General features: G+C 43.9%; 1 protein-coding gene and 1 long non-coding RNA gene across 3 annotated transcripts in view; one reads left to right on the forward strand and one right to left on the reverse strand.

The window, feature by feature from the left end:
• smurf2 (SMAD specific E3 ubiquitin protein ligase 2) overlaps window positions 1-26,222 on the forward strand; it is a 50,404-nt gene extending 24,182 nt beyond the window's left edge. The window contains exons 4-19 of the mRNA XM_083977522.1: window positions 4,825-4,958; window positions 7,860-7,925; window positions 8,576-8,660; window positions 8,893-8,976; window positions 9,623-9,843; window positions 11,554-11,638; window positions 12,646-12,804; window positions 12,922-12,969; window positions 17,470-17,671; window positions 19,163-19,266; window positions 19,505-19,619; window positions 20,107-20,285; window positions 21,406-21,664; window positions 21,754-21,955; window positions 23,381-23,456; window positions 23,551-26,222. Of these exons, the coding sequence (XP_083833648.1) occupies window positions 4,825-4,958; window positions 7,860-7,925; window positions 8,576-8,660; window positions 8,893-8,976; window positions 9,623-9,843; window positions 11,554-11,638; window positions 12,646-12,804; window positions 12,922-12,969; window positions 17,470-17,671; window positions 19,163-19,266; window positions 19,505-19,619; window positions 20,107-20,285; window positions 21,406-21,664; window positions 21,754-21,955; window positions 23,381-23,456; window positions 23,551-23,650 (2,119 nt within the window). The 3' untranslated portion in view covers window positions 23,651-26,222. The remainder of the gene's footprint in view (window positions 1-4,824; window positions 4,959-7,859; window positions 7,926-8,575; window positions 8,661-8,892; window positions 8,977-9,622; window positions 9,844-11,553; window positions 11,639-12,645; window positions 12,805-12,921; window positions 12,970-17,469; window positions 17,672-19,162; window positions 19,267-19,504; window positions 19,620-20,106; window positions 20,286-21,405; window positions 21,665-21,753; window positions 21,956-23,380; window positions 23,457-23,550) is intronic.
• LOC310990230 lies at window positions 13,698-17,551 on the reverse strand. 2 transcript variants are annotated; one of them, XR_014595574.1, is made up of 3 exons: window positions 17,417-17,551; window positions 17,093-17,200; window positions 13,698-14,843 (listed from the first exon to the last, which is right to left on the reverse strand). It is a non-coding gene; the product is annotated as an uncharacterized lncRNA (long non-coding RNA). The 2 variants fall into 2 exon arrangements; XR_014595575.1 differs by lacking the exon at window positions 13,698-14,843 and adding an exon at window positions 16,100-16,181.
• Window positions 26,223-27,400: the final 1,178 nt, after the last annotated feature.

The raw sequence follows: 27,400 nt of genomic DNA on the forward strand, positions 1-27,400 counted from the left end.
CAGACACAGTGAGTGTGGCTGCCTGCCACCGTGGCTCATTCTGCCTGCACCAAGTGTGTTAAACAGACAATGACTAAGAGCCACGCTGAAACATCAAGGAAGCGCTAGAATAACAGTCACTCCAGCTGAGGACAAGGACACAACAGTTACTAGTAGTTTCATTATTTCGGTAACACTTTATTTGACGCCTATCTCTATATAATAAGGCATTATAACCATACTTATGAGTTATAATGCAGTTATAGCACTGTATAACTATAGTTATAAACACTCATAAATTATCATAATAGGTTTTATAATACGTTATAATCGCTGACAATGCCCACATCGATAATGCATTATAAATATAGTTATAATGTGTTATGTGGCTTTATAACAATAAGTATAACACATTATAGAGCATTATAACTCTATTATAATACTTGGCCTTATAAACCATTATAAAATGCTCTATGGTGTGTTAGGCTTATTGTTATAAAGCCTTATGGTAATTTATGAGTGTTTATAATGATAGTTATACACGTTTATAAGCCAATTATAACATAACTATTTATAATGCATTATCGATGTGGGCCTTGTCAGCGAGTTACTAACAATTATAATGTATTATAATACCCGACCTTATAAGTCATGATAAAATGCTTTTATAGTGTGTTATGATTATTGTTATAAAGCATTATGATCCTTTATGAGTGTTTTATATCTATAGTTATACAGTGCTATAACTCATAAGTATGGTTATAATGCATTATAGAGATATGCGTCAAATAAAGTGTTACCATTATTTCTCTTAGGAGGCTCCTCACCTACGTAGTGAGTGTCGTAGATGTCGTGTTTTCTATGCATGCTCCCAGGTAAACAGCTCGACTATTAATGGCTCTGTTACAATCCTACAGCCAGGATGATTATGTAGTGTCCTTAGAAGAAAAGGAAGAACATATTTACCACAATAAAGTTGAGTAATAAAGATTCTCTCCGATACCTCCAGTTCCAGTGTCCGGTGTCTGTATCGATGGAGTTGTGATGATGAAGATGAGGCGTCTGTGGGATTGATTCAGCAGGAATTCTACATTCTCACTATAAATCAAGCTAATTAGCAAATAAAGCCATGGCGTGTACCTCACAGTCCTGTAGGAAGAACTCAAGATCCCCATCATCAACAATACAATTCGTGTTCATTTGGTTTGGTTTTCATCTGGATGTTATTTCACCCTTGATTATACAAAAATGGATATTGTAACAGCACTTTTCTCACATTAGTTTAAACGAACTGTTCAGACTTCTCTGTTTGCCTGCAGTAGTAGTCTGACATGACTGTAAAATGTAAAGTTCAGGACGGTGTCACAGCTCAGTCAGTCTGTGGATGTTTTCTTTTTAATTTGTCAGTTTAGCATCTCCTCTCCATGTCTTTCCACGTGCCTACTGCTTAGTAAAGTTGTATCTCCTGGAGCACATTGTCCATCATTTAGCTCACATCCGTGTCCACATATTAAAATACCTGCCAATCAGTTTTGAGAGCAACAGGATCATCTATCCCCAGCTTTTGAATCTTAGTCCTCCTGACTTTCTGTTATTTTTGCATCTCAGACTGTTACATTTTTGTTGCAGTCGAGTTTTCCTTTTATGTTGACCGTATGTTCCTGGCAGTAATTTGGTGCAAAAAAGAAAAAAAAGAAAAAACCCTGCTAAAAACAGTGCTCAGGATGCGTCTTGCATGAATACAGTCTACCAAATGAAAGAATGTATTTAGAAAGCACATCTGTGTCTTTAAATCAGCTGGTTTTTCCTTTTTATAGCAATTTTCCTATTGTCTCTTATGCAGTGTATATGTCTGAGTGTGTGTGTATATGTGTGAGTGTGTGTGTGAGATTGCCTGCAACTGGTATTAAAAATCTTAGCCAGACTAATGAATTTTATTACATGGAGGGTGATCCAGATGACTAGGGTTTGGTTATAATACTTCCCTCCCGTCATGTGTGTCTGACATAGCAGCTCTCTCACATCGCACCCCAGACAGGCATTTGGCATGGACTCAAAATGTCCAGACGTCTTACTCACAGCCCCATTGTTTCATATCCCTTTTGGTAAGCAGCATGATAATTACAGTGGGATGTAGTCCTGCCAATCGCACAGATGATTAGTTTTTGACTGAAGGAGGGAGCCCACCCGAACAGATGTGCCACAACAGGTTCACATGGTGAGACTTTTAGCACGTACGTGGTCTCGCCTGACTCTTGAGGGGAGCCAGAGAAGAGAGGAGGAGACGGATACAAGCCGGCAGGAAATAATCTGTCTGTTTAATGTAGCTCTCTGTCATTGGCTGTCTGTATACAATGTAATTACCTGATCAAGTTCTTTACTGGCACAGAAGACAGAGGACTGTTCCTTTAACATGGTTGTGTTGTGCTAAGATAATGGCACAACACAATGGCTCTGGGGAGGCAGATTGTAATACATTACACTCATGATGAACAGCAATAACTTTGATCTTTATACTTCCCAACCAGTCAAGTCAAAAAATGTATTTGTCCAAAAATGTATTTCCAATACTGCTAACTGACAAATGTTGGCATGGTATCATGCGTTGAACGTTGCATTAGAACGGCCTCACAGTAGACCCCCATCTTATTGTGTTTTGTTATGATTGACTCTTACCATGTGTTGTTCAGTTACTCTACATTAATTCTAATCTAATCTAATCTAATAAAATCAGACAGTTAATTTAGTTAAACAGTTTAATTTACATCTCGTCTCACTGTGCTGCAGGGTAGAGCGTTTCTCTCGTTGCCACCACCATCAGGCTGTAAATCACCTCAACCAAAGGCAATGGCCCATAACCTGGACTGTTGAACTATTAATGTTTATTATTAACCATTATAAGTACTGTTAGTGCTGGCAATCAATGACATTGGGGGGGTCAACTCAGTACATGCAGCTGAGTGCTTCACTTAAGTGTTGCAGTCGTTGCTGTATCTTGCTTGTAAAGCTGTAATGCTGATTCGTAAAGTTTTGCTAATTTGAACCCTGGAGCGCACAGTAACACATATATGGTTGTGTGTTTCCGAATGTATTTATCTGTGCACAGAAATAACTCTAACTCTGTGAGGCAGAATATTTTGATAATATTTGATTGTGCAGCCCCGGTGCCATCGTTTCTGGCTTTCCGACTTATTACCAGTTAAAGGGATAGTTCACCCAAAATTCAAATTTAACTCATTATCTACTCACCCTCATGTCGACTAAGGGCTGGGAGAAGTTTCAGAGTCCTCCGTGCCTTCTCTGAGTTACAGCGGGGCTCCGTGCAGCACTGCATGTCCATATGACGGTTGCGAATGGTGCTCACTTTTCTTCGTCCAAAAAGACACACCAAAAAACATCCAAATACCTCCATGCTGCTCGTATGTAATGTCCCTCTTGTATTGAAGCCCCAACATGAGAAATTGTTCCGAAAAAAATTAAATAAGTCTATGTTTTAAGCTTGTTTGTAGCGGAAGCTCCCATTGTTGCTCTGCCGGAATCTCGCGTGATTTGCGGAGCCGTGAACTGGGTGTCAATGCAAATCGTGCGTGATTTGGACGGACCAGGAAGAGCAGTGCTGGGAGCTTCCGCTACAAACAAGCTTAAAACATATACTTATTTAGTTTTTTTCGGAACAATTTCTCATGTTGGGGCTTCCATACAAGAGGGACATTACAGACGAGCACTATGGAGGAATTTGGATGTTTTTTGGTGTGTCTTTTTGGACGAAGAAAAGTGAGCTCCGTTCAGAACCGTCATATGGACATGCAGTGCTGCACGGAGCCCCGCTGTAACTCCGAGAAGGCACGGAGGACTCTGAAACTTCTCCCAGCCCTTAAGGCTTTAAGATAAGGGCTTCATTTTGGTTACATGTGAGCAGAGATGTGTGCAGTACGTCATGTATGTGGTGTAGTATAGCTGCAGAACTTCTCTCAGGCAAAAACTCCTCCTTTTCTGTTACTAATTTTACAGCCCTCGATGTCTGACAGCATGATTGACTGTTCATACCCAATTGCATTTTCAATTAAGCTGATTTAATCAAGCTGGTCATTTTTTCCATTTATTTGGAGATGTTGTTTTATTTGTTTTATATAAAATGTCTGACTGAAAAAGGCCAGAAAGGGCTCAGAGTTTGGTTTCAGCCCTTGTTTTAAAAAGCCATTTTAGAGGACCATCGCAGACTCCTGCAGTCCCAGACAGTCACATCTTACAGTATTTTCTCAGCTGGGGCACTTTCACTGTAATTAAATTTTTATCTCCTCTCTTTTACTGTATCTCTCCTCCCTCCCTCCATCCTCAGATATTTTAAATCACTTCTGCTGATATGTGCGGAGGTTCTGCTGTGAATGTTATAAATGATTCACAGGATCCCAGTCTGCTTACAATGTTCTGTCTCCTACTCAGACGCTCAGGGTCAGATTTACTGGCTGGAAAATCCCGCTCTGCCTCCCCACCTTCCTCTTCCGCCTCCATGTCCCGGCTGCGCCTCGTAACGTGTCCTTGACGAGAGGAGTCTTAGCGGTAGCCTCTGCGGAGGATGTGCGTCTCGCTGCTTTGCCGGGCACATCCTGAGCGAGACTCATTGTAAACACATGATGTTGTGTTGTGTTGTGTTGCGTGTCGACGTCACCGGTACTCCTCGAGTCCAGCAGCTTTATGAGCAATTATGTTTTACAGCAGAGATAATCACAGAAAACTGAAACTGAAACGCAGACGCTGTTTATTATTACAACCGGTCACGTCGGTGATTCTCATAGTGTCGAGGACTGAAAATTAATTATGTCTCCTTTCGTTTATTCCCCTCAGTTACATTGGAAAATCAGACTCCATCACCATCAGCGTGTGGAACCACAAGAAGATCCACAAGAAGCAAGGGGCCGGGTTCCTGGGCTGTGTCCGCCTTCTGTCCAACGCCATCAACCGCCTTAAAGACACAGGCTGTAAGTGTTGCTCAGCTGTAGCATCCTCTCCATGTACACTCTTTCTTTTCTTTTTCTTTTTATTTATTGTGGTTATTTATCATAATTGCTACTTTTTTTGTTCATGGTATATTTATTGGAGGTTTTTTTTTTTTTTTTTACACATACATAATAAAAGATACAAGATAAAGCCTTGAGGGAAATTTCAAAAACCAAAACAGCAGAAGGGAAAATAAGAACAAGCCCGCCAAGGAAGAACAACAACAGCACATACATGCAAGAGAAAAATAAATAAATAAAATAAAATAAGAATAAAAAAAAAGGGGGTGGTGGGGTAATTGCTATTTTTTAAATCATCCCCAACTTGTGATGTTGAAGAAAGGGTCAGTTCCTGTTTGATTTCCCATGAGGCGTAAATATGTGTGCTTGAAAAGACGGGTAAGATGTTGTTTATGGAAATGCGAAATTCGCAGACTGATTCATTATGTAAGTGTGTGTGTGTTTTAAATGAATAATTGTGTACGTGTCGTCATTGTTTGTCAGCATGCAGCCTTCTCGCTCGTTGTTGTTGTTATTGTTGCAGCAGAGTAGCATGAAATCTGAGGCAGGACGTGAATCCTGCCACATGTGTTCTCACGTGTGTGTGTGTGTGTCCTCTTGCGTGTGTGTAAAACAGACGGACTCATCGCGGTCCTCATGGGAGAACTGGGGTTAGTGGTAAATGTCAGTGCGCTCTCTATACAGTGTGATTTTATTTGCAATAAAAAACAGACACATATTTGTCAGTGCTGCTCCAGTCCAACGATACTGTGTTATATCTCAATGCAGGATGCAGGCAGCTGTAATGCAGTGATTCTGTTTTTCCAGATGACATTATCAAATTGTAGCACAGATGTTTTTGCCAAACTATTTGTGACTTGTCTGTTTTGCTTTGTGGACTATTTATGTGTCCTTTTCATTTACTGAGTTCATTACTCTCAAGGGAAGGGGGGGGGGGGGGGGGTGGCTTTCCAATTGCTTATCGCAATTATCCACCAAATGTCAATTGTTTGGCGCAGAATGATCCAGACGCCTCAGCCCTAATGGTCAAAACGAGGTCGCGTCCATCAAGGCCGTCTTATACCTGTAGTGTGATAAGAAGCAGAGGTTAATAACGCAGAACCGCTGTCAGGCCCTAAGTGACTGAACATAGAGTAGCTCCTTTTAATGTCCTGTCTGCCTCACTAGGGCTGACAGAGGCCAGACCGGGGTGTGAGAGGGGTCAACACTCTGCCCCTGCCAGAACAGGAAGGGCCAATCAACATCACCCTGCAATTACAGTAAAAATGTCTCATGTCAGAAGCTAACTGGATAAATGAGATACAGGCTTTAGTAAACGGCTCCTAGTTAAAAGCAGTGCCAGACAGTTGCAGAAACCTCTCTTCTCCCGCGCGGAGTCGGGAGTCGGTACCTGCTCGCCGTGGCCTCGCGGGCACAAACGGGAAAGAATCCCACCGCTTTTCCTAGAAACCTCTGACACTGTTGTTTTCCTGCAGCGACACAGGAAACCTGAACCCTGTGCCACAGCTGTGAGCGGTTTGCTCTCTGCATTTCCTTTTCTCCCCTGGCCTCCTCCTCACCCCGTGCGTTTTGGGCTTCAGTCTCCTACACAGACCCTGGCAGGCAGCGAGCAGCACACACACGCGTACATAAACACCGAATGCCGTCGTGACTGGCTCTCCCTATATCTCTGTCTGCCGATCTAGACAACCGGTCATTTCACGCAGACATGCATAATTGTACAGCTATTTAAGTGTAAGCGTAGATTTTTGTTGTGTTCTCTCTGTTGTGGTCGCTCCCCCCTCCGTGTATTTGTCATTCTTTTGTGTTCTGTGCGCCTTTTTACCAGCAGTTGGAGTTGTGTCCCCTCCGCAGGCCTTAGTGAGGGCACAAGGCTGACTACAACGTTTGTGTATAATTGCAGCATGTCTTTGGTCGACTGTAATGTTTATATATAATTGCAGAGTGTCTGCATTTCTTGTGTTTGTGTATATGACTGCACAAGTATTTAAATGTATATACTTTCATGCATCTCCAATGTGCGAGTGCGCTTCCCTGCGTATGTTTTTACTGCCTCTGTGTGTGTGTGTGCGCTGTGTGTTTTCTCTGTGGCTGCTGACCTCTGGCCAGCCTTGTAACGGTTTGACCATTGCCTGTTTTGGTCCCTGTTTAGTCTAGACAGACATCCTGAGCTGATCTGCATGACACCCAGACAACAGAGAGCAGATAGTGGCATTTCTCATGTCTGCAGGCAACTTGGACATTTTTTTTTTGTCCTGTTTTTTTTTTTTTTTTCTTTCTTTCCGCCTGATCTCTCTCTTTCTCCCTCACTCTCAAATTCCACAGACTTTAAGAAGTTCAGACAAAGAGTTTCCAGACTTTGGCAGAAGTTCATGTCCATGCTAAGACTGAGCGGAATAGTGCAGGCTTTGTACTGAAATTTGTCAAATGTTTGACCTCTGCATTTGAACTGAAGCCTGCTCTGTACCGATGCTCAGTGAGATTTTTACAGCCCGTGGCTGTTCCACAGACCAGACCATCTGTTGCAGGGCAAAGCCAAGCTGTGGTCTGCAGACAGAAGAATGAGAGACGGATAATGAGGGAGAGAGGAGTTGACTCTGAGTGATGTAAATGATACACAGCAGTGGGATTTGTCCATCAAGGAAAAAATACATCCCATTACATCCTAGTGTACATGCATCTCTCAGAAACTAATGAATCCTCTCTTCTTTCTTTTTTTGTCCCCGCTTGTCCCTCTTTCATCTCTGTTCTCATTTCCTGTTTGTCTAATTGTGTTCTGTCTCTTCTCTCTGTTTTGGCTTCTTCTGCCCCCTCTCTCTCTCTCCCTCTCTCTACTTCTACTTTCTTTCCTTCCCTCAACAGACCAGAGACTAGACTTGAACAAGCTGAGTCCCAATGACAGTGACACAGTCAGAGGCCAGATAGTGGGTGAGTACACGTAGACTAGACACACAGACGAGGAGGCTTTTGTTGGCAGGGGAAGATTTTAAGAAAAAGTGTCACATTACATTGTAAGTCAAATTAAAGTTGCATTAAAGAATCCCATTGGTGCAGCTGGAGTGTATTCTGCAGACTGTTTCTTCATCATGATGCCCAGCATGTTGTCCTCCATTAACTGTGTGTTGAATATTGATTAAAGCTGGTGTAGAACCGCTCGTAGGCAGCGTCCTCCTTCTCTTCTTGCGTGTTGATGTATGGAGTATATTTGTTAAATTATACAGAAGAGGATTTACTTTAATGTTATTATGACTATACAAATGTGAAATATTATGAGCTTTAGTCCTCCAAGGGTGTTGGATGTCACATTTATCAGCCTTTGTGTAAAATCTGGGATTAAATTGCATAATGCCCAAATTCCAGACCCTCCCTACAGAGAGAAAAATTGGAGGGTAGAAGAGAATGCTGCTTCTTTTAACTGGTCTCTGCAGTACACCGCTGATAAAGTTTAACTTTATTCCTGCTACTCATAAAGATATATGGCTCAATTTTGTGCTTTGATAAAAAATATCTGTGCTTGCACTGTAATCTGCTGTCTAGTAATCCCAGTGTGTGCATCTGTCCGCCATGTGTTGCTACAGTGAGCCTGCAGTCGAGGGACCGGATAGGCACAGGAGGCCCTGTGGTGGACTGCAGTCGTCTGTTTGACAATGATCTTCCAGATGGGTGAGTGATTTGGGGGAAATGTCTTATCATTGTCTGAGGATTTTTTTTCAGAGGCTGTTGCAAATCCTCACAAAAAAAACAAAAAAAACAACACTGCCTTCACGTAGAGGGTTGATGATGTACAGAATATGATATTTGCATGTGGTGAGACAGCAGCGAGACTACTAGATGGTTCTGTGGCTACTTAACCATGTCCGCTCACTGCTGTGTCTGTGTATGTTTCTGCTGCCAGCTGGGAGGAGAGGAGGACCGCGTCTGGACGAATTCAGTACTTGAACCACATCACACGTACCACACAGTGGGAGAGGCCTACCAGGTGAGTACACTGTGCAGCCCACAGAAACTCAAACCCAGACCTCTTAAATCTAACAGCAACAGGCCGATGGAAGACCTCATCTCTGACCTCAGTGCTCCCAAACTGCAGAGCTCTGTCCAAAACTGCAGTGAGCTTCTAAAAAAAAAAAAAAAAAAAAAAAGAAGAAGAAGGTGTCAGACACAATGCTCCAGTCAGTGGTGTTTAATGATGTGGAGGAGCCAGGGAAGTTACAGAGCTGACAAAAAGAGTGGAAATTACAGCATCTCCTCCCTGCTCCGTCTCCGACTTTTTGCACTTCGGCTCCTCCTCTTTATTGTCTCTATCAGCCACTTTCCTTTTTATTTCTCAGTTCTTACCACGCTTTACCTCAGGCAGCCTCAGTCCTTACTCAAGTGAGTTTGTTTGTGCGCTGCCTTGCATGGATTTTCTAGTTAGTGGAAAAGACTTTGTAAATGGGGCGTATCGATTTGCTGCTGTTTGTGTTCAGGAAGATGTCGTCCTTGTTTTTGTTTCCCTTCTACTTGGGTACATTCAGTCTTTCTTTTTTTACACTGTTTAACCACTACATCTCCTTCTCATTCTCCTTCTCTCTTTGTTCTGTTACCCCTGACACCCTCCTCCGCCCCCCCGCCCCCCTCTCTCTCAGGCCTGCATCGGAGTACTCCAGCCCCGGCCGGCCTCTCAGCTGCATCGTGGACGAGAACACGCCCATCAGTACGAACGGGGCCACGCCCACCACGGCCTTGCCGCCCTGCAGCGACGGCGACCACCACCGGGCTCAGGAGAGGCGGGTCCGCTCGCAACGGCACCGCAACTACATGAGCAGAACCCACCTGCACACGCCTCCGGACCTGCCCGAGGGATACGGTTAGTGGTGGGAAGCCGGCACCAGAGGCTGTGGTGCAGGTTGCTTTGCAGCCGGGGGAAATGTAAACCTGAGGGAAATGTATCCTCTGGGTTAGGGTTAAATAATTGTTAAAGGTTTGTGCAATGTATGTACTCTAATGTACCATGGTATATATGACCACATGTAAGAAGATCTTAAACCACGACACTTAAATGGATGATGGAAATTGATTTTTTTGGGGGGGGAGGGGGGGGTGTAACCCCAGCCCTCCACATCCTCTGAAATTCCATTGGAGGGCACATGATGCCAGAGATTCCATACAGCAGTGCTTACAAATACCCGGTGGTATGTGGAAAAAAGTTTGGGAAGACATTACGGTAACAATATCCACTTTTATATAATTATAAGTGTTAAATAACATCCAGTTTCAAACCGGCTCAGACAGAGCACATGTGGAACATGACTGGAGGTGTTGAGCTCATCTGTCGGGGCTGCGGGTGCACGTCTTAAAAAGAGGTTGGAAACACTTGATACTGTATGTTGACTCTGATTTTTATAATACGGAAGATTCATATTTGATATCCACATTACATCAGCACATGCTCTTTTTTTCTTTTTTTTTGCGGCCCATGGCAGCCGTTTCTTTTCTTCCACTATGAATCGTGTCATCATCTTAATGCCGTTGTCTTAATTTTTTCGCCTCGCACCCTCCTCCCCGCTCAACACTGGGCTCAGTAACCCGGCTAATCTGTGTCCTCATTCAGTCCAGCTGCTCTGATGACGCTGCAACTCCACACAAGGAGCCTGAAATACTGGCTCCATTTTAGACAATCTAATTGAATTGATCTAGTTGTTAAAGGCTGGCGGCAGCCGTTCACCCCCCCCCTCCTTTCTGTTCTCCTTTCTGCACACAGTCAAACAATCAGATGCATTCATGTAAGAGCAAACGCACCAACACACACTGCGATCCCCACACACACAGCCCTGGGGAGTTTTGTTTATCCTCGCAGTAAAATCTTGTGGAGGATTTGGGAGCCAGAGCCATAGAGGCGTATCACAGCTTTGCCCTCAGTCCCACAGATTAGGCTGCTCCGAGCCTCACCACGCTTGTCTCTGTAATTCTTGCTCTCTTCTCTCTATCTCTGCTTACTTTCTTTAAAGCTTGGGCAGTTCCTGTAAAAACCTGTCAGCGGTTCTCATTCTCCTCGTGTAAACACGCACAAGCCAGGAGATGTCACCCTGCGTGATGAACGTATACCGTGCAGTCAACGGGGGGGCCGGTGGGCGTTTGGAGGGGGGTTATAATGTGTACATGCATGTTAAATCGGAGCGGTAGGTCCAAAGAGATGCCAGAGAAGAGCTCTCTGGCAGACGACTCCATGGAAATATCTCTGTCAGCCTGTGATGAATGAGCTCACCAACTCAAAAGTCAGACAACCCCCGTCTCTCCTCTTCTTTCCTCTCCAATGTTCTTCACTCCGTCTCTCACCTCCTCCTCTGCCTCTTCCTGGCCGCCTTCTGGGATCTCCACTGACTCAGGCAGCCCTTTTTTATCTCCATTTGTGTCATCTCTCTCTTACGCAGACAGATTATATGTGGCACATGAATAAAACTCAGTCACATTTTCCATTAATGTTAAATATTTGATATACACTCTATTTTTTCTCCCTTTTTTAATGCACTCACACGAACCTTGCATCAATTAATAAAGTTTTGTTATCTTTCTACAGAGCAAAGGACCACGCAGCAAGGCCAAGTGTACTTCCTCCACACTCAGACAGGTGTCAGCACGTGGCATGACCCCCGAGTACCCAGGTATGTCTACTGCGGAATCCATGACCTCGGGAAGACGACACAACATCGCGTTCCCCGTTTCGCTCTTTTCGCTATCCACAACGTGCACTGTAAAAAAAAAAATATATGAAATGCAAGAATAATAAAACACATGAATGAGGAAATAGGGTGTGGGTCTCCACAGATGCTTAAATCAGTCAACTCGCACACCGCAGCAGATTATGAGTCTGACATGCTGTGAGAAGACCCATGTCACGGGGCTCTGGGAGGGATTCAGTCCTCTGGCACGAGCCCTGAAAGGCCTCACTTTTGGGACACATGGCCAACAGCACACAGGTCTTAGTCAGCCATACCAGAGACTGACTGTTGGGCAATACTCGCTCAGACATGTGTGTCCTATTGATTACTGCATTTCATAAGAGATGCACATTCACAGTGAGAGAACTGAATGTGCACGTGCAGAAAAAAGCAGCATCCAGTGCACTCCAGACGCCATCAATAAAACATGACTGCTATTATAATACCTGGCCACCGTTCGCTCACATTCTATCAGTGCATGAGTGATAGATGATATTTTTATTGCTCTTGATAGGAGGCTATTGGTCACGCCACACCTTACTGAGTGCTCCTCAGACAGCTCCAGCATTAGCAGATGGCTCAGCTGCCAAGCTCTCATCCCTCGTGAGGCTGCGGTCCCTTTGGCTTTAACCATGCAAAACAGAACAGTCAGCGCCAGCATAGTGAGCCTGCTTTAATTTCCAGTCCAGCTGAAAGGGGTTGCAGGGCAGCAGTAAATAATTTAGATGGGAGGAAGAAGAAAAATAGAATAAAAGTGATTTCTCAGGCTTCTCGGACTCCTGCTGTCCGCCTGAGTCCAGTTCGTCAGTCCTTTGGTATGTTTTATATCTAGTATTTGATGTGTGCTTGCGCCGCCTCTCTTCTCCCCCCCCCTGTCCCACCCTACGCTGCCTCAGTTCTCACTTACTAATGCATTGTTGTGTGTTGTGTTCTCCTCTGCTGCACCTCAGAGATCTGAGCAATGTGAACTGTGAGGAGCTGGGTCCTCTGCCCCCAGGATGGGAGATAAGAAACACCGCCACCGGGAGGGTTTACTTCGTCGACCACAACAACAGAACCACACAGTTCACAGACCCGCGCCTCTCCGCCAACCTGCATCTAGTCCTAAAGTGAGTTCTTTAGTGCCCTTGAGCCAGAAGAATGTGATAGTGAAGTAATTTAGATACGGTATAAAAACAGAGAGATTTATTTTCTGTCTTTGTTTTGTCTTTGTTTTGTGTCTGTAGTCCCAGCCCTAACGGTTCTCGAGGAGGCATTGAAAGTCAGAATGTCAGGTAAGGTTTGGGCTCGGCGCCAGCAGTCCTCGCTGCACACAGACAGGAACACACACACACACACACTCTCTCTCAGACTTACTCACGTTGCCTCCCCCTCAGTCAATGTTTTACAGTGGGATCTCGTGCCAAGGTGTGTTCACCACCTGTAGAGGTTCAGCACTCGGAGTAGCGCTTGTGCGGCGCAGACGTCCGCGCACGCGCACACACGCACAGAAATACATAAACAGCACACTCCTCCACAGTCTTTTCTTTCCACACAAAAAAAATTCAAATTCCTCAGCTCCACAGAGGTTTTGATCATAAAGGCGTTTTAGCACACAATCCGTCACAAAGCTGGCTTTGGCCAGACATCAGATAGCAGAGTGGAAACCAAGGCTGCTGTGTCTGTAGCTGAGGAGCGTCTTACGTCCAGGAAACGGAGCATAAATTTGATGCCCAAGTCAATGAATGACCCGTGTGTGTGCGTGCGTGTGCATGTGTGCGCCTGTCCATTTGTGTAGATTTGTGTCTCTTCTCGCTTCTGTGCTTGGTTCATGCCTGTGTGCATGGATGCACATGTTCAGAATTTCTTCCTCTGTGCAGCTGTTCAAACACACACTATGCTACGATAGCCATAGAATTACCCATAGGCCTTTGCTCCACAAAGGTGGAGCAGTGTATGGGTGCCTTGGTGGGCCTCCTCCTCCGCCTGACCTCATTCCTCCTCCGTGCAGAGAGGGGAGACGGAATGCATCGACAGAGAGATCAGGTTTCTTTTTTTTTTCCTGTTCTGATGGATCAAAGAATGAGTTTGGTATTTTGTATTCGTTTTGTTTTTTTTTCATCTATACCTCTCTGAAAGGTCTTATAAAAAAAAAATGTAGCCTGGCACGCCACTTTTTTTATGTAGGCCTTTTGTCATGACCATGATTATGCCCAGATGTGTGAAAATCCCATGCATAGAATGTCTGCTGTATATGTGTTCTGGTAGGATCATAAGTGGTGGGGTAATTACTTCACATCAAAACCAAATGTGTCATTTTTAATTTTATACAGAGAAAAGTCGTGGTTCATCTGTAACTCATCATCAAGTACATTTGCACTTGATATACAGCTTTATTGTAAATCAAATAGTTGAATGAATGAAAACATTAGATCTGAGTTGTAGAGTGTTGTACATCTCCTGGTTACTCAAGGACACATGGACCTTGGCCAGAGATTTATGAAATAACGTCTTTATAAATTGTGCATGACTGAGGTTTCACTTAAGCCCCCCCCCAACCTCCCAATCCATCCTAATTACATGTGAAGTGTAATAGATGGTCTTTATTTTGATACCGTTTCTGTCCTGAGTGAAACTTTTACTGCAAAAAGAAAAGACTTAGAGCCACTTTCTCGCTGTGACAAAACTCTGGAAAAGATATCAGTCGTCATGGATTTCCATCAAGACATCTGCCTTTTATCAAGTCAGGGATTTTAGAAATTTGTACCCCTCGTGCCGTCATTTCACAAGAATGTTTGATATATGTATATTTATGTATGTCCATCAGAGTTAAAGTTTATTGCCCCGTTCAATTGCTCAAGACACTGCCTGAACATCCACAGCACCATTTTTGGTTTTATATCCCCTTCATGATGTTGCAATCTTCAAGCTCCCCTCACTGGTCAAGGTCACTGTTCAATAGGTAACTGGATCCTTGTCTGGTTTTAAGACCCGGCTGCAGGAGGATCCTCTGTACAGTCGCAGGAGGGGGAAGTAGCTGTGTCATCTCCCAGACTTCAGTGATTTGTCTCCGAGCGAAAACATTACTTTTATTAGCGTGAGCGAGCGGCCTCCTCGGAGAGCATCATCGGGTAACATGCAGCGGAGTCGGGCTCATCAATGAAGAGTCCTAAAGAGAGGAGAGAACCGTGGGTCATGTTTGCCTGCAGCCATGATGGAAAGAGCCAGAGACGGAGCAGGAATGTTTGATTTATGGGTGAAAGTGCAGGAAGAGATGCTCCGTGCCTCCTCTCTCCTTCCTTCCCTCCCTCCCTCCCTCCCTCCCTCCCTCCCTCCCACCCTCTGAGCTGTCTACAGTGTTTGGGTGCTGTCGGGGAGAGAGTGCCCTTCCTGCCTCCCCTCTCCCTCTCTCTCTCGCCTTCCCTCCCTCTGAGTCTAGTCTGCAGGAAATAAAGGGATTCATGAGGAGGTCTCGAGTGTCCTATGGGGCCCTGTGGCTTTCTGGGATAGCAGGAAGTGATTGAGTTTGGTTTCTGGTGTCTGCCCAGCAGAATCCACTTTGGCTTTTCAGTCACTTTGTTAAGAAGAGGTTGTCATTGTGGTGAAGTTAAAATGCAAGCTGTTGGGCGGATACTTTAGAGTAGGAGTCTGGAGCTAAATTAATGTCTGACAACAATGATCCGACGTTAAGTGATCTAGTTGACAGCCGCGATTCCTCCTCTGTTTGTTCCCTCCAGTGGTTTGATGTAATTACCTGACAAAAGTCAGAGCGAGGCTGTTTATTTTAACCTCGGCATCATCTCTGAGTCTGACATCTTATGTATCCATATACCACAGGAGCGCAGACTGACGTGCGTGTTACTTCCACCACCCTCTGTGCTCTGCAGTCTGGTGTTTATGACCCCTGCTCAAGGCCGAGTGTGCCTGCTACCCCCCACTGAAGTGCAAAAGGCCATTGTGCAAATAATCCTTTAGTGCTGCCTCCATAAAAAGGCTCCTTTGATTCTGTGTGTGTTGTGTGCCCCCCCCCTCCCTCCCCTGCTGTGCCACCCTCAGAGCACAGTCTTCCCAAACACAGCACCCAGTTCAAAAGTTGTCCTCGCCATCCAGTGGCCCCGCACCAGAGGCCAGACCTCTGTCATCATGACCCACACATACAGACAGTTCACAGCTGCACTGTTGATGCTGGTTTTAACAACTTCTTTGTTACTGTTACTTATTTGAACTGTTTCAGCAAATTCTGCTTTCTTGAGATTCTTGCTTTTATAAACACACGTTGCATTCAAAGTAGAGTGAGAAAACAATTATGAGAAATGATTTAAAAGGCAGCAGCAAAATTTAAATGACAACTTTCATACATGCAAGCCACATTTCTTTATAAAGGTGGAGAGCAGTAACTACAGAAGCAGTAAAACAGAGAGGGGAGCTTTTCCCATAAATACAATCTATGGATAAGCCATAAAAAACACAGATACTGCACTCTGCCTCTTCAGGGGGAACACAGCATCTACAAATAAGATACAAATAGATAAAAGAATTTCAGTGTAGGAATAATTGACATATTAAAAAAAACTGTAAACTGATTATGCAGTTAAAAACATTTAAATAGTTTAATTTAAATGTAGATTAACCATTAAACCACATGAGGTCCACCACAGTCCAAAGGTAAGATAGCAGGTACTGATTCACAAGAGTACGGTTCAGTCCATTGTTGAATGAAAGGATAGCAAGTAAAAAGCATTAAGGTTAAGCCTCATTTAAGTAAAATTAAATTAGATACTGGTTTATCCAAAAGGATTACTTTATTGGTTTACAGCTTAACAAGTACATTTAGTTTTAGCCTGGTTAAGGGTCACCATGGCTATCTCCTATGCCCAGCTAGCTTTAACTGGGTCTAGTTGTCTCTCAACCTCACGTGCTTTTTCACAGAATTATACATAAACAGCATAATAGTTTTTCTATAGTGACTTAGGTAAAAGTTTTTTACTCCAATGTAGACAAAATGTGTAGTAGCATTTTGGCTTTTTCAGACCAGTGAGTTTCTACAGGTCACCATCTGAAGTGTTCCTTCTGTCTCGGTCTCTTCAGGCAAACTTTTAGACTTGACAAAATGAGGCCGTACGCCTCTGCGCAGTGGCCTCAGTGACCCTGTGTTACCACAAGTGTACATGATGAGTCAAAATCAACAGAGATTTGCAGAACTTTCTTTCCCTCTGTCACATTCTGCTGCTCCCCCGTAGAAAAAAAAAAAAAAAACGTATTTAAGTTCAGCCATCTCTCTGTGTGAGACCACCAGGCCACTGCCAGGTGGAGAGGAGGAGGAGGAGGGAGGAAGCGGTGTGTACGTGTGCGAGTGTGTGTGTGTGTGTGTGTTAGTGAGGGGGTGGTAAGTGAATGAGGGTGAGTGAGATGTCCTACCTCCAGTAATCCCACCTCCACCTATGTCTGTCTGTCTGCGAGGGGCCGTGGCAGCTGTTTAACTTGATGTGCTTCCCAGATGACCTCAGTGTGTTTACTTCTGGTTCTCTGCAGTCAGCAAAGGACACAGACAGAACTCTCACTCTCAGAAAGCTGTATTTTGAGTTTCTTGGCGCTGCTCTTGTTGTTTTTGTACAAGTGCTTGCTTACTTTTTTTCTCACCAGTAAAGCATGTTTGCATTTCATATTGCTACACCTAAGACTTACAATTTTTGTCTTTCATCTCGCCCCCCTCCTCTCTCCCTCTCCTCCACTCCTATTTACCTCTCTACCTCTCCCTGCTGTCTCTCCCTCTCCTCCTGTCGTCTGCCCTCCAGTCGTCAGAACCAGTTGAAGGATCAGGCCCAGCAGGCTCTGGTGTCTCCTGGTCAGCTCCCAGAGGAGGCCGAGTGCCTCACGGTGCCCAAGTACAAGAGAGACCTTGTTCAGAAGCTCAAGATCCTCCGCCAGGAACTGTCCCAGCAGCAGCCCCAGGCCGGCCACTGCCGCATCGAGGTGTCCCGTGAGGAGATCTTTGAGGTGACGATGAAAAGAAACGAGCTCTGTCATGTTAGCGTATCATCTGAAGCTCACAAGGGCTGCCACTTAGTACAGATACTCAGAAATGGATCCATAATTTAACTCGGGAGGGGATTTTATTGTCACAGCCAGGGGATGCATGAAAGAATAATAATAAAATGCATGACAAAATGCTAGAAAAACATGATGAGTGATGAAATATTTGCTCCATTGCACAACCCACTTGCCTCCATTTCCCCCAAAACTTGCAGCCAGCGAATTTACATCTGGCACCATAAGCAAGACACACTATCCATTCTGTGTTTAAAGTTATTTATAGACTCACCTAAGTTATGTTAAACATTCTGTGAAGGTCTTCTTGTCTACCCCCATAAAGGTCATTGCCCGTAGCAGCTGGCTGTGAGAATGATTTCTCTCACACACGGGTTATCTATTGAAGTGTGAAGCCAGTCTGTTCAAAATCTAAAGCAGACCTCTTGTTTGAGATGAGGATTTTCTCAAGTACATTTTCTCAGCGGGGGGGGGGTTGGGTTGGGTGTGTGTGTGTGTGTTTTTTTCTGCATCTAGGAGGTGCAGGGCCCTCATCAGAACAACAACACCTGCAACAGACTGCATGACCCTCATAAAATATGCACTGGAATGTGCTGGAACAGCCGCGTCTGTTAATCTGAACGAAGACATTTTTGTTGGCTGATCTCAATGCGAGAGAAAGAAAGAGAGAGAAAGAGGGGCGGAGGGGATGCAATGGGTGGGGTGTGGGGTGTGGGGGGGGGGGCAGAGGACGTCTTGAGGTTGAGCGAGACATAACTGCATAGCTTCCCCAGACCAGCTGAAGCATTAAATTATGACTGAATAGGCGAGTGTTAGCTGCTGGGCTGTCAGAGCTGTCTTTATGTGTACTTCTTCGCCGTAGATAAGACATTCCCATTTCTCCCACAGCACCTCTCGGTTGTCTGCCGTATCTGGAGGGCACGGTGGAACCTGGCTGTCGGGAGAGGCCGTGTTGTTACAGTCTTAGGGCTATGTTTATTATAACTGCCCCAAATCCACTTTAAATGAACCCCCACCCCCCACACCACCCGACGCTGTGAGCCGTCTGCACATGGGATGAACGCCGATTGAGGCGGAGAGATCTCTGCCTCGCAAACAGAGGGCCAATTGAAAGTGACTGCTGTAACGCCACACTGCCTCTGTCTCGGTTTTTGGGGGGGATTAATCCCCTGCTACTTTCTCTCCATGAAGCTCTTAGTTCTTCTACTTTAGGAATAGTCTCAACCCTTGGTCAAGCAGTTGTGGTGGTGTTCAATGTGTGATAGACATGGTCTCTGTGTGTCACTTTAAACTGATAGATGTCTTCTCTTTAACCATTCCTCTGCAGAGTCATATTGAACCATAGTTCTGTAGCAGTAAATACAGTACAGGAAGGTAAACCACTGCATCACTAAAGGCCGTTACTGTCTTTTAAAGTGTTTGTTTCTGTCCGTGTTGCAGGAATCATATCGACAGGTGATGAAGATGAGGCCGAAGGACCTGTGGAAGAGGCTCATGGTGAAGTTTAGAGGAGAGGAGGGGCTGGACTACGGTGGAGTGGCCAGGTAAGAGGCCACAGCCAGACACATCTGTAAACACCGCATGGCTATTTACACAGAGCTCTGCCTCCTAGTGGCAGACTGCCAAACCACACAACTTACTCACTGTTGTTGTGTCTGGTTTTTTTTTTTTTGTAGTAATTACTTCATCAGCTGAGGTTTACAGTCAAATATGCTCTGAACTCAGTGTCACAACACAGAGGATCTGAGAAGTATCTTTTTCTCTTGACTGTATTCTGTGCAGGGAGTGGCTTTACCTGCTGTCGCATGAGATGCTGAATCCATACTACGGCCTGTTCCAGTACTCCCGCGATGACATCTACACGCTGCAGATAAACCCAGACTCGGCCGTCAACCCTGTGAGTCACGGTGGCTTCCGACAAACGCTAACTATCGACCTGTTTTGCATGCCGTCTCGTGACCGCAAGACCTTTTGTTGTATGAAAAGTCTCAACTGGATGACAAACACCACAGTTAAGCAAATGATCCAGTCAGACCAGAGGCCCCGCTGCAGACGCTGTCTTCTATTACACAACTTCATCGCTCTCTGTGTTTGTTTGGACGGGCGTCGGTCCACGTAGCTGTTGCTCTACAGGCAGCAGGCACGATCTGGTGGTTGGTCGCGTTGAGACTGTGCTGTTTGGTTGTTTACTGCTTGTATCATGTCGAACAGGGCGGTCCGTCAAAGGGGAATTCAGTAGTTAAATATTGAGTAATAGAACCCTGATGTCAGAGGTTTGTGTATGTTAGATATAGTCAGTCTTGATCTCAGTCCCAAGCATGCTTTAAACTCTCTGTTCTGCCGCCTGCTCATTTGGAAACTGAAGATGTTTTGTCTCCCTGCAGGAGCACTTGTCATACTTTCACTTCGTTGGCCGTATCATGGGGATGGCAGTCTTCCATGGCCACTACATAGACGGAGGCTTCACTCTACCCTTCTACAAACAGCTGCTGGGTAAACCCATCACCCTGGACGACATGGAGTCCGTTGACCCCGACCTGCACAACAGTCTCGTCTGGATTCTGTACGTAGAAGAACTCAAATGACTTTGATGTGTAAATGAGAAAGAGAGGGGGGAAAGGATTCCTGGACCAGGAATAATGACACATCCCACACAGCGTTATGCTCAGCCTTTTGCTCACTCGACGCATGTGTTGCATGTAACCAAGTTAGGGAAAAAAATGAGTTTGCCGTCTTGTCCACATTGAAATCTCACTTCCATTCTATGGCGACAGCGCCCCCCAGGGTTTTTGAATATTTCTTACATGAGTAGTTTCACCGGTCAGCCCACATTCAACAAAGAAGAGCTCACTGGAGATTTATTGGGATGAAAAGCAAATAGTTAAAGGGATAGTTCACCCAAAATTGAAATTTCACTCATTATCTACTCACCCTCATGTCGACTAAGGGCTGGGAGAAGTTTCAGAGTCCTCCGTGGCTTCTCTGAGTTACAGGGGGTCTCGGCATAGCAGTGCATGTCCATATAACGGTTGCAAATGGATACCAACTGTCTTCGTAACAAAAAGACACACCAAAAAACATCCAAATACCTCCATGCTGCTCGTATGTAATGTCCGTCTTGTATTGAAGCCCCTAAATGCGAAATTGTCCTGAAAAGAATTACATTTTTCAAGCTTGTTTGTAGCAGAAGCTCCTCTTCCCGGTTCGTCAAATTTGGACGAACCAGGGTCCGTCCTCTTCCCAGTTCGTCCAAATTTGACGAACTGGGAAGAGGAGCTTCGAGAAGCTTCCGGCACAAACAAGCTTGAAAAATAGACTTGTTTAATTTTTTTCGGGACAATTTCGCATTTCGGGGCTTCAATACAAGATGGACATTACATACGAGCAGCATGGAGGTATTTGGATGTTTTTTGGTGTGTCTTTTTGTTATGAAGTCAGTTGACAGTTGGTATCCATTTGCAACCGTTATATGGACATGCACTGCTATGCCGAGACCCCCTGTAACTCAGAGAAGCCACGGATAACTCTGAAACTTCTGCCAGCCCTTAGTCGACATGAGGGCGAGTAGATAATGTTAAGATAATTTCAATTTTGGGTGAACTATCCCTTTAATCACTCATGTCTGTGTTAAAATCCTACAGTTGAATTAAAATAGTAATTCTAATGTTTCCTTCTGACTTCAGGGACAACGACATCACAGGTGTGCTGGACCACACCTTCTGCGTAGAACACAACGCCTATGGAGAGATCATCCAGCACGAGCTCAAGCCCAACGGCAAGAGCATCCCCGTCACCCAGGACACCAAGAAGGAGTACGTCAGGCTCTACGTCAACTGGCGTTTCCTGCGGGGCATCGAGGCCCAGTTCCTGGCTCTGCAGAAAGGCTTCAACGAGGTCATCCCCCAACACCTGCTCAAGGCCTTCGACGAGAAGGAGCTGGAGGTACGCAACCGCATCTTCATGTCGTACGTCTTTGCATATCCTCAGGTTTACGAGTTCAGCACATTATAACACGATCTCTGCACCTGCAGCTCATTGTATGCGGCCTCGGTAAGATCGACATCAACGACTGGAAGTCCAACACGCGGCTCAAACACTGCACTCCAGACAGCAACATCGTGAAATGGTTTTGGAAAGCCGTGGAGTCGTTCGACGAGGAGCGCAGAGCGCGGCTGCTGCAGTTTGTCACCGGCTCCTCCAGAGTTCCTCTGCAAGGCTTCAAGGCCCTCCAAGGTAGTAACAGCCTGGCCAAAACACTGCATGTGCATACTACATGTTTTGTAATGCAAATGCTCCCTTTTATAACTATGCAGTGAACAGCTTGGTGTGAATTGCCGTCTTTGTCTGACGGACGTGTCGTGGACCAGACGAAACCCGATCATGCAGTTGAAAGTTGTGTTAAATGCTGATACTTAACAACAGATCAATAGGTAACAAAGGTGTGGTAGAGTGTCCTTCAATGTCTCTTTGACACGCAGAGTGCCGTCCACTCACACAAACTCTGTCAACCCAACCTGGGACGTGTGTTTGGGATTCTTTGCCTCTTTGTGTGTGTCTGTGTCTCTGGGTTTCTCCGACCTGCCGTGAACCCGGAGTCTGTGCATAGTGCGGAGGTTCAGCAGGTCCGTGCTGGCAGACAGCGCCGCCCAGAGACAGAGCACCCAGGCATGAGCAAGTACACTGTGATCCACAGGCAGACGCCACCTTTACACACCTTTTATATAACATGGACATCCTGTCTTGGTCAAAACATGAGCAGGGGCCAAAAGTCCAATAACAACTTGCACACAAAGTTAGACTTAAAGTGTCTGTAAGTCTGTGACCACAGTCCAGGGACCAAGTCAGTTCACTCACTCAGTTGACACCTAAATACAGTTTGAGGTTTAATGAGGACTGTTGGACACATATTGAGATATATAAGGAAACATTATACAAATGACAGCGGTCACTCGACAGTGGTCTAGATACCTTTACACATATTTTTGCCTCTTACTGTAAGAAAGCAAATAAAGGCCACAATAATTTTAAACAAATAAGCAGCTGAAAACCAAATTGTGAAACTTAACCACTGCTTTATATTACTATAACTGCTGCTGAGGCATTTATTGTTAAAATGATCAATTTGAGTTGAGTGTACTTTCAAAAACTGGTCCAGATTCCTGTCTTTTAGATGGTGATCAGATCAGTCGGTGGTCTGATTGATTCTTTTTAGGCTAGATACTGTAGATTATCCTGGGAGGCTTTGATGTTCAGGTTTAAATTGTTCATCTTTTATTTTGCGTTTTAAATCCTTTTTTGAGTCCTGGACACACAATGTTGAGTCCTAAATAAAAATCACCACTAGGAAGACCTGAAAGTTTCATAAAGATTTGAAGGGTATTCATGAATAAAAGAATAATAATGGATATGATTGTAAAATATTCCAGTCTTAATCATAGGGAAATGTAAATTTCACATTTATGCATTTGCCTTCAGATTAAAATCTTTTCAAACATTCTTTGCTCTTCTATGGCTGACTTGCAGCAGAGCTCATCTCTATGAATAAAATGCAGTTTGCCAGTGGCCTGGGCTTTAAATAGACGTCAAACTGTGTAAACATCTGTATCTGCAGGTGTGTGAAAGTCTTTTTTTTTTACTGAACTGTCGGTTTGTGTGCAGGTGCTGCTGGCCCACGGCTCTTTACCATCCACCAGATTGATGCCAGCACCAACAACCTGCCCAAAGCCCACACCTGGTGAGCAGACTGCCAACATCATGACGTACTGCAGGGGAAGAGTTGTAAAGATGATCTTTGTGTGTTGAAACCCGCTCTCCCCTTGTGTTTTCAGCTTCAATCGGATCGACATTCCTCCCTACGAGCACTACGACAAGCTGTACGACAAGCTGCTCACTGCCATCGAGGAGACGTGTGGCTTTGCCGTGGAATGAGTCACTGATGCAGGCAGAGCTCTGCAACAGCCGGAAGCAACATGGTTTGGCCATGATGGGCCCCCTCCCAACAAATCAATCCACTCAGACGGGGGGTCATCCACGGTTGCTTCACCCAGGGACGCACACACTTCCCAGGGACATGTAGCCAAGCCAAGGGAGGATGGGCAGAGAAGACCAGAAAAATGTCATCTGACTGTGGGTTGTTAGACCCTCCAGCCCTCCTTAATGTCTTTTTTTATCATTGAAAAGGATCTCTTCAGCTGCTAATAACTCAGACTATTTACTAACTCGTGGAACCTGCACAATTTGCTGGCTCTTCCCTTTTTTTCTAAGTTCATTTTAGCATTTAAAAAAAAAAAATAGACTGTATCCATGTAGCAATGCTCCATTTTTACCAAGCAGAACACAAGCTCAGTCCACGCTGAAACGACATTAACAAGACTGGTTTGTTTGCTAGAGTACAGGGTTATTATCGGTTACCGCAACCGCTCAGAAACACTAAATTTGAATGCGGAGTGTGCATGACTCGGGCTGTTTGGTGCCTCGGAGTGATCACGCTGAGCCTATCAGTAACGCCGAGGCTGGGAAAACAGGGATGTGTTGCAGATAAGAAGGCGAGACTAGAGACTGAATTAGGCAGAGCCCGACTGTTTACAGCCCTCTCCAAAGACAGCAGCAGACCTCTGCTCCCGAGTCGCTGCCCGACAACTAGCGCTGCATTCCCAGAAACCCTATTTCGTTGTATGTTTGACAGCTAGTTTTGTTTGGAAATGAATACATGAATGAATAGCTTGAAATGTGTTATTTTTATATAACAGGGAAAATTGAAAAAGAAACAATAAAATTCTATATAATATATATAATTTATTGTTGTTATATTTCAACAACCCCTTTCCATTGTTTCAGAAAAAATAAATTCTTTTAAATGTTAAGTGTTACTGTTTAAATTATGGAAGATAATTTGTGAAAACAACTAAGCTTGACTGAATTTCACTAAAGAATGCTGTGGTTTATATCTTGACATGACCTCTCTCCCACTGTAGGAGAGGTTTGTCATAAGGGCAAAAAACTTAAAATCACATTGTCCTCTGAGTGCCATAAACATTTTTGAATGAATGAAACTTTACAAATATTGAGCACCCTTTAAATTCTACTGATTTCACCCTGGAGCTGCGTCTGTGGGTGTGTTGTTTCCCTACTCTTACCGTTTTGTTTTTTTTAACAGTTCATCATTTGTAGCTGGGCTATATTAATGTCACTAGCATGAAGCCTACCATTAATGTCAAATGGTATTTTGTTAAGAAGAGTCCAAAGTCCTTCATAATCTATTCTGTGTTGCCTCCGTGTTGTCGTTGGGGAAAAAAAGAAAAACCTCTACTACCTTCTAGCCATGTGGTGCTAAATAGCATTAACTTTTGTCTTATATTGGCAACTCATAGACATACTACTGCTTCAAGTGCACAGTACACTACTCATGCTCGTACCTGTTTGTGGCCACGAAACATTTCCAAGAAATCAAGAGCTCTACCTAGCCACTTTTCTCAGGAGATGTAATACGTAGTTTGTGATGTCATTTGATCTGACGACCAGTTCTGACCATCTGTCTCGATTCCCTGAATGTTAAGCGGTTATAAAAGTGTTGTCATTTACATTGTTTGGCCCACAGCTGACCATTAACACACAGTACTTGTTGCATGTCTCCATATGTGCTTTTGGTTGAAAGTGAACTGAATGAGTTGGACTCCTGTTTTAGCCTTTTTTTTTCTTTTCTTTTTTTAGAAAGGGGGATTGTTTTCTATGATTAAAAATGAAATTCTTGAATGTTTTCAGAAGATTCTGCCTGTCTAGCAATCTCTATGACCGTGGACTGTTCTAAACATTTGCATACACTTAAAAAAGAAACAAAACTGAACTGTTTGTTTTCATTCTTTTATTTAGACGATTGTATGCAAAGTGAAAAGTGTCCTCAGATGGTGCTTTGTACAGTAATAAGATATTGTTCATATACTGTATGTGGATCAAACAACTTGTAATTTATCTTTAACTTAAGTAGAAGAGGATTTTCTTGAACTGAAAAGAGGAATTGCACACAAACAGAGTAAGGTTGCCATGTGTATTTAATGGTGACTCCTGCACCACATATTCATCCACCTTTTAAGTCCAGTGCACAAGCTGATCACCCTACTGTCTATTCCTACACTACATTACTCAGCATTGCCCCGTAGCTGCCTCTCATTGAAGAACTGAACTTTTTTATTAAAACAAGTCAAAGTTGAGAGATGCCGCTTTTTTTTTTTATAGCATGATCCACTTAGCAGGACTATATCTCTCATAGCTGACTGATGCAATTTGATGTATGTTAACACTATCATTTTGTAAGAGTATTTTATTTTTGTGTGCAATTAGTTCTAATTAAACTTGCCTTTGTCTAACAATGTTAAGGCCTTGTAAAAAAAAAAAAAAAAAATGTATCTGTCCTTTTTTTCTACTTTTTAATGGTTGCTTCAGTTCAGTCAGTTGCTTCAGTAAAAAGCCTTTCAATATGAAATATTGTTAGACTCCTTAGTCTGGTTGTGTGTTTAAACAGGTCCTTTGGTAAAGGAATGACTTACATTAGGTCAAACGATTAGGGGCTTGTTAGTACCAGTGGCTGGGAATAAAAATGCCGATTGGGGGTTGCAAGGAGATGTGCCTTACATTTGAATGGTACAAGTCTCGGGCCACCCACTGTGTATTCATTGCTACCACTGGATTAAAATGTCTGGCAGATGGCTCTGGGGGGTGGGGGTGGTGGTTGGGGTTGGGGCAGGGAAATGGGGTGAAATAACAACAGGGTAGCTGGGGAGGAATGGTGTCAAGTACATTTTTTTTCAAAGAGGAGAATAAATAGGAGATACGACTTAATGATAATTGCAGCTCATTTTTTGATTCTTTTTGTTGTTGTTGCAAGAACTGTCTTTTTTCTAATAAAAATGTATTGAAATACTCAGAACTGGGGGCACATTCAGGTAACATGATTTTCTTCGAGTAATAACAAGGCTTCACCACTGCCTACCATCACACACATACTGTAGATCTCATTAATGTTTGTGTGTTTTACTTACATAATTTTGGTTACTTCCCTATAAAATAATTGTTGCTCAACTTTTTTTGTTCTTTTATGGCGTTTGGTTGCAGTTCCACAACCAGTGAGTCTTTTTGGTTAAAAAAAAAAAAAATCATCATATTTTCCCAGTTTCTTACCTCACAGGTCGTTTACATTACTCCTGTTTCTTATCATTATCCTCCATAAGAAAGCTACTATCAGCCACACTGCCACACTTTGAGTATCGACATTTTCTACATCTGCACCAAAATAATCTGACCTTTAACATTTGCTGCTAACTTTTTCCCACACAAGTTTCTATCAAAAATAGAAAAGAAAAGAAAAAAGGGGGGGGTAGTCCTTTACGTGTTTGGGTTGGTCCTGATGACGTAATTTACCGTAAGCCATCGGAAGCACTGTCAAGAGCCGGATCACCGCCGGTTTCTGTCTTGGACATATCCATCCGCCATCATACGTCGGAATAATTTTGTATATTAAATGGAAGCACCGAGCACAAAGATAGTTCTTAGCTTCTGTCGTTTTAATTTGGCATCTTATTTGCCTGTATTTATATGAAAATGCAGTTCCTGGTTTTAAAACCTTAACAAACAGGTGAATGTAATTGCAAAAAAAAAAAAAAAAAAAAAAAACCTCCACACGTG

Source organism: Trachurus trachurus (assembly GCF_905171665.1).
Source record: "Trachurus trachurus genome assembly, chromosome: 8".
NCBI lineage: Eukaryota > Metazoa > Chordata > Actinopteri > Carangiformes > Carangidae > Trachurus > Trachurus trachurus.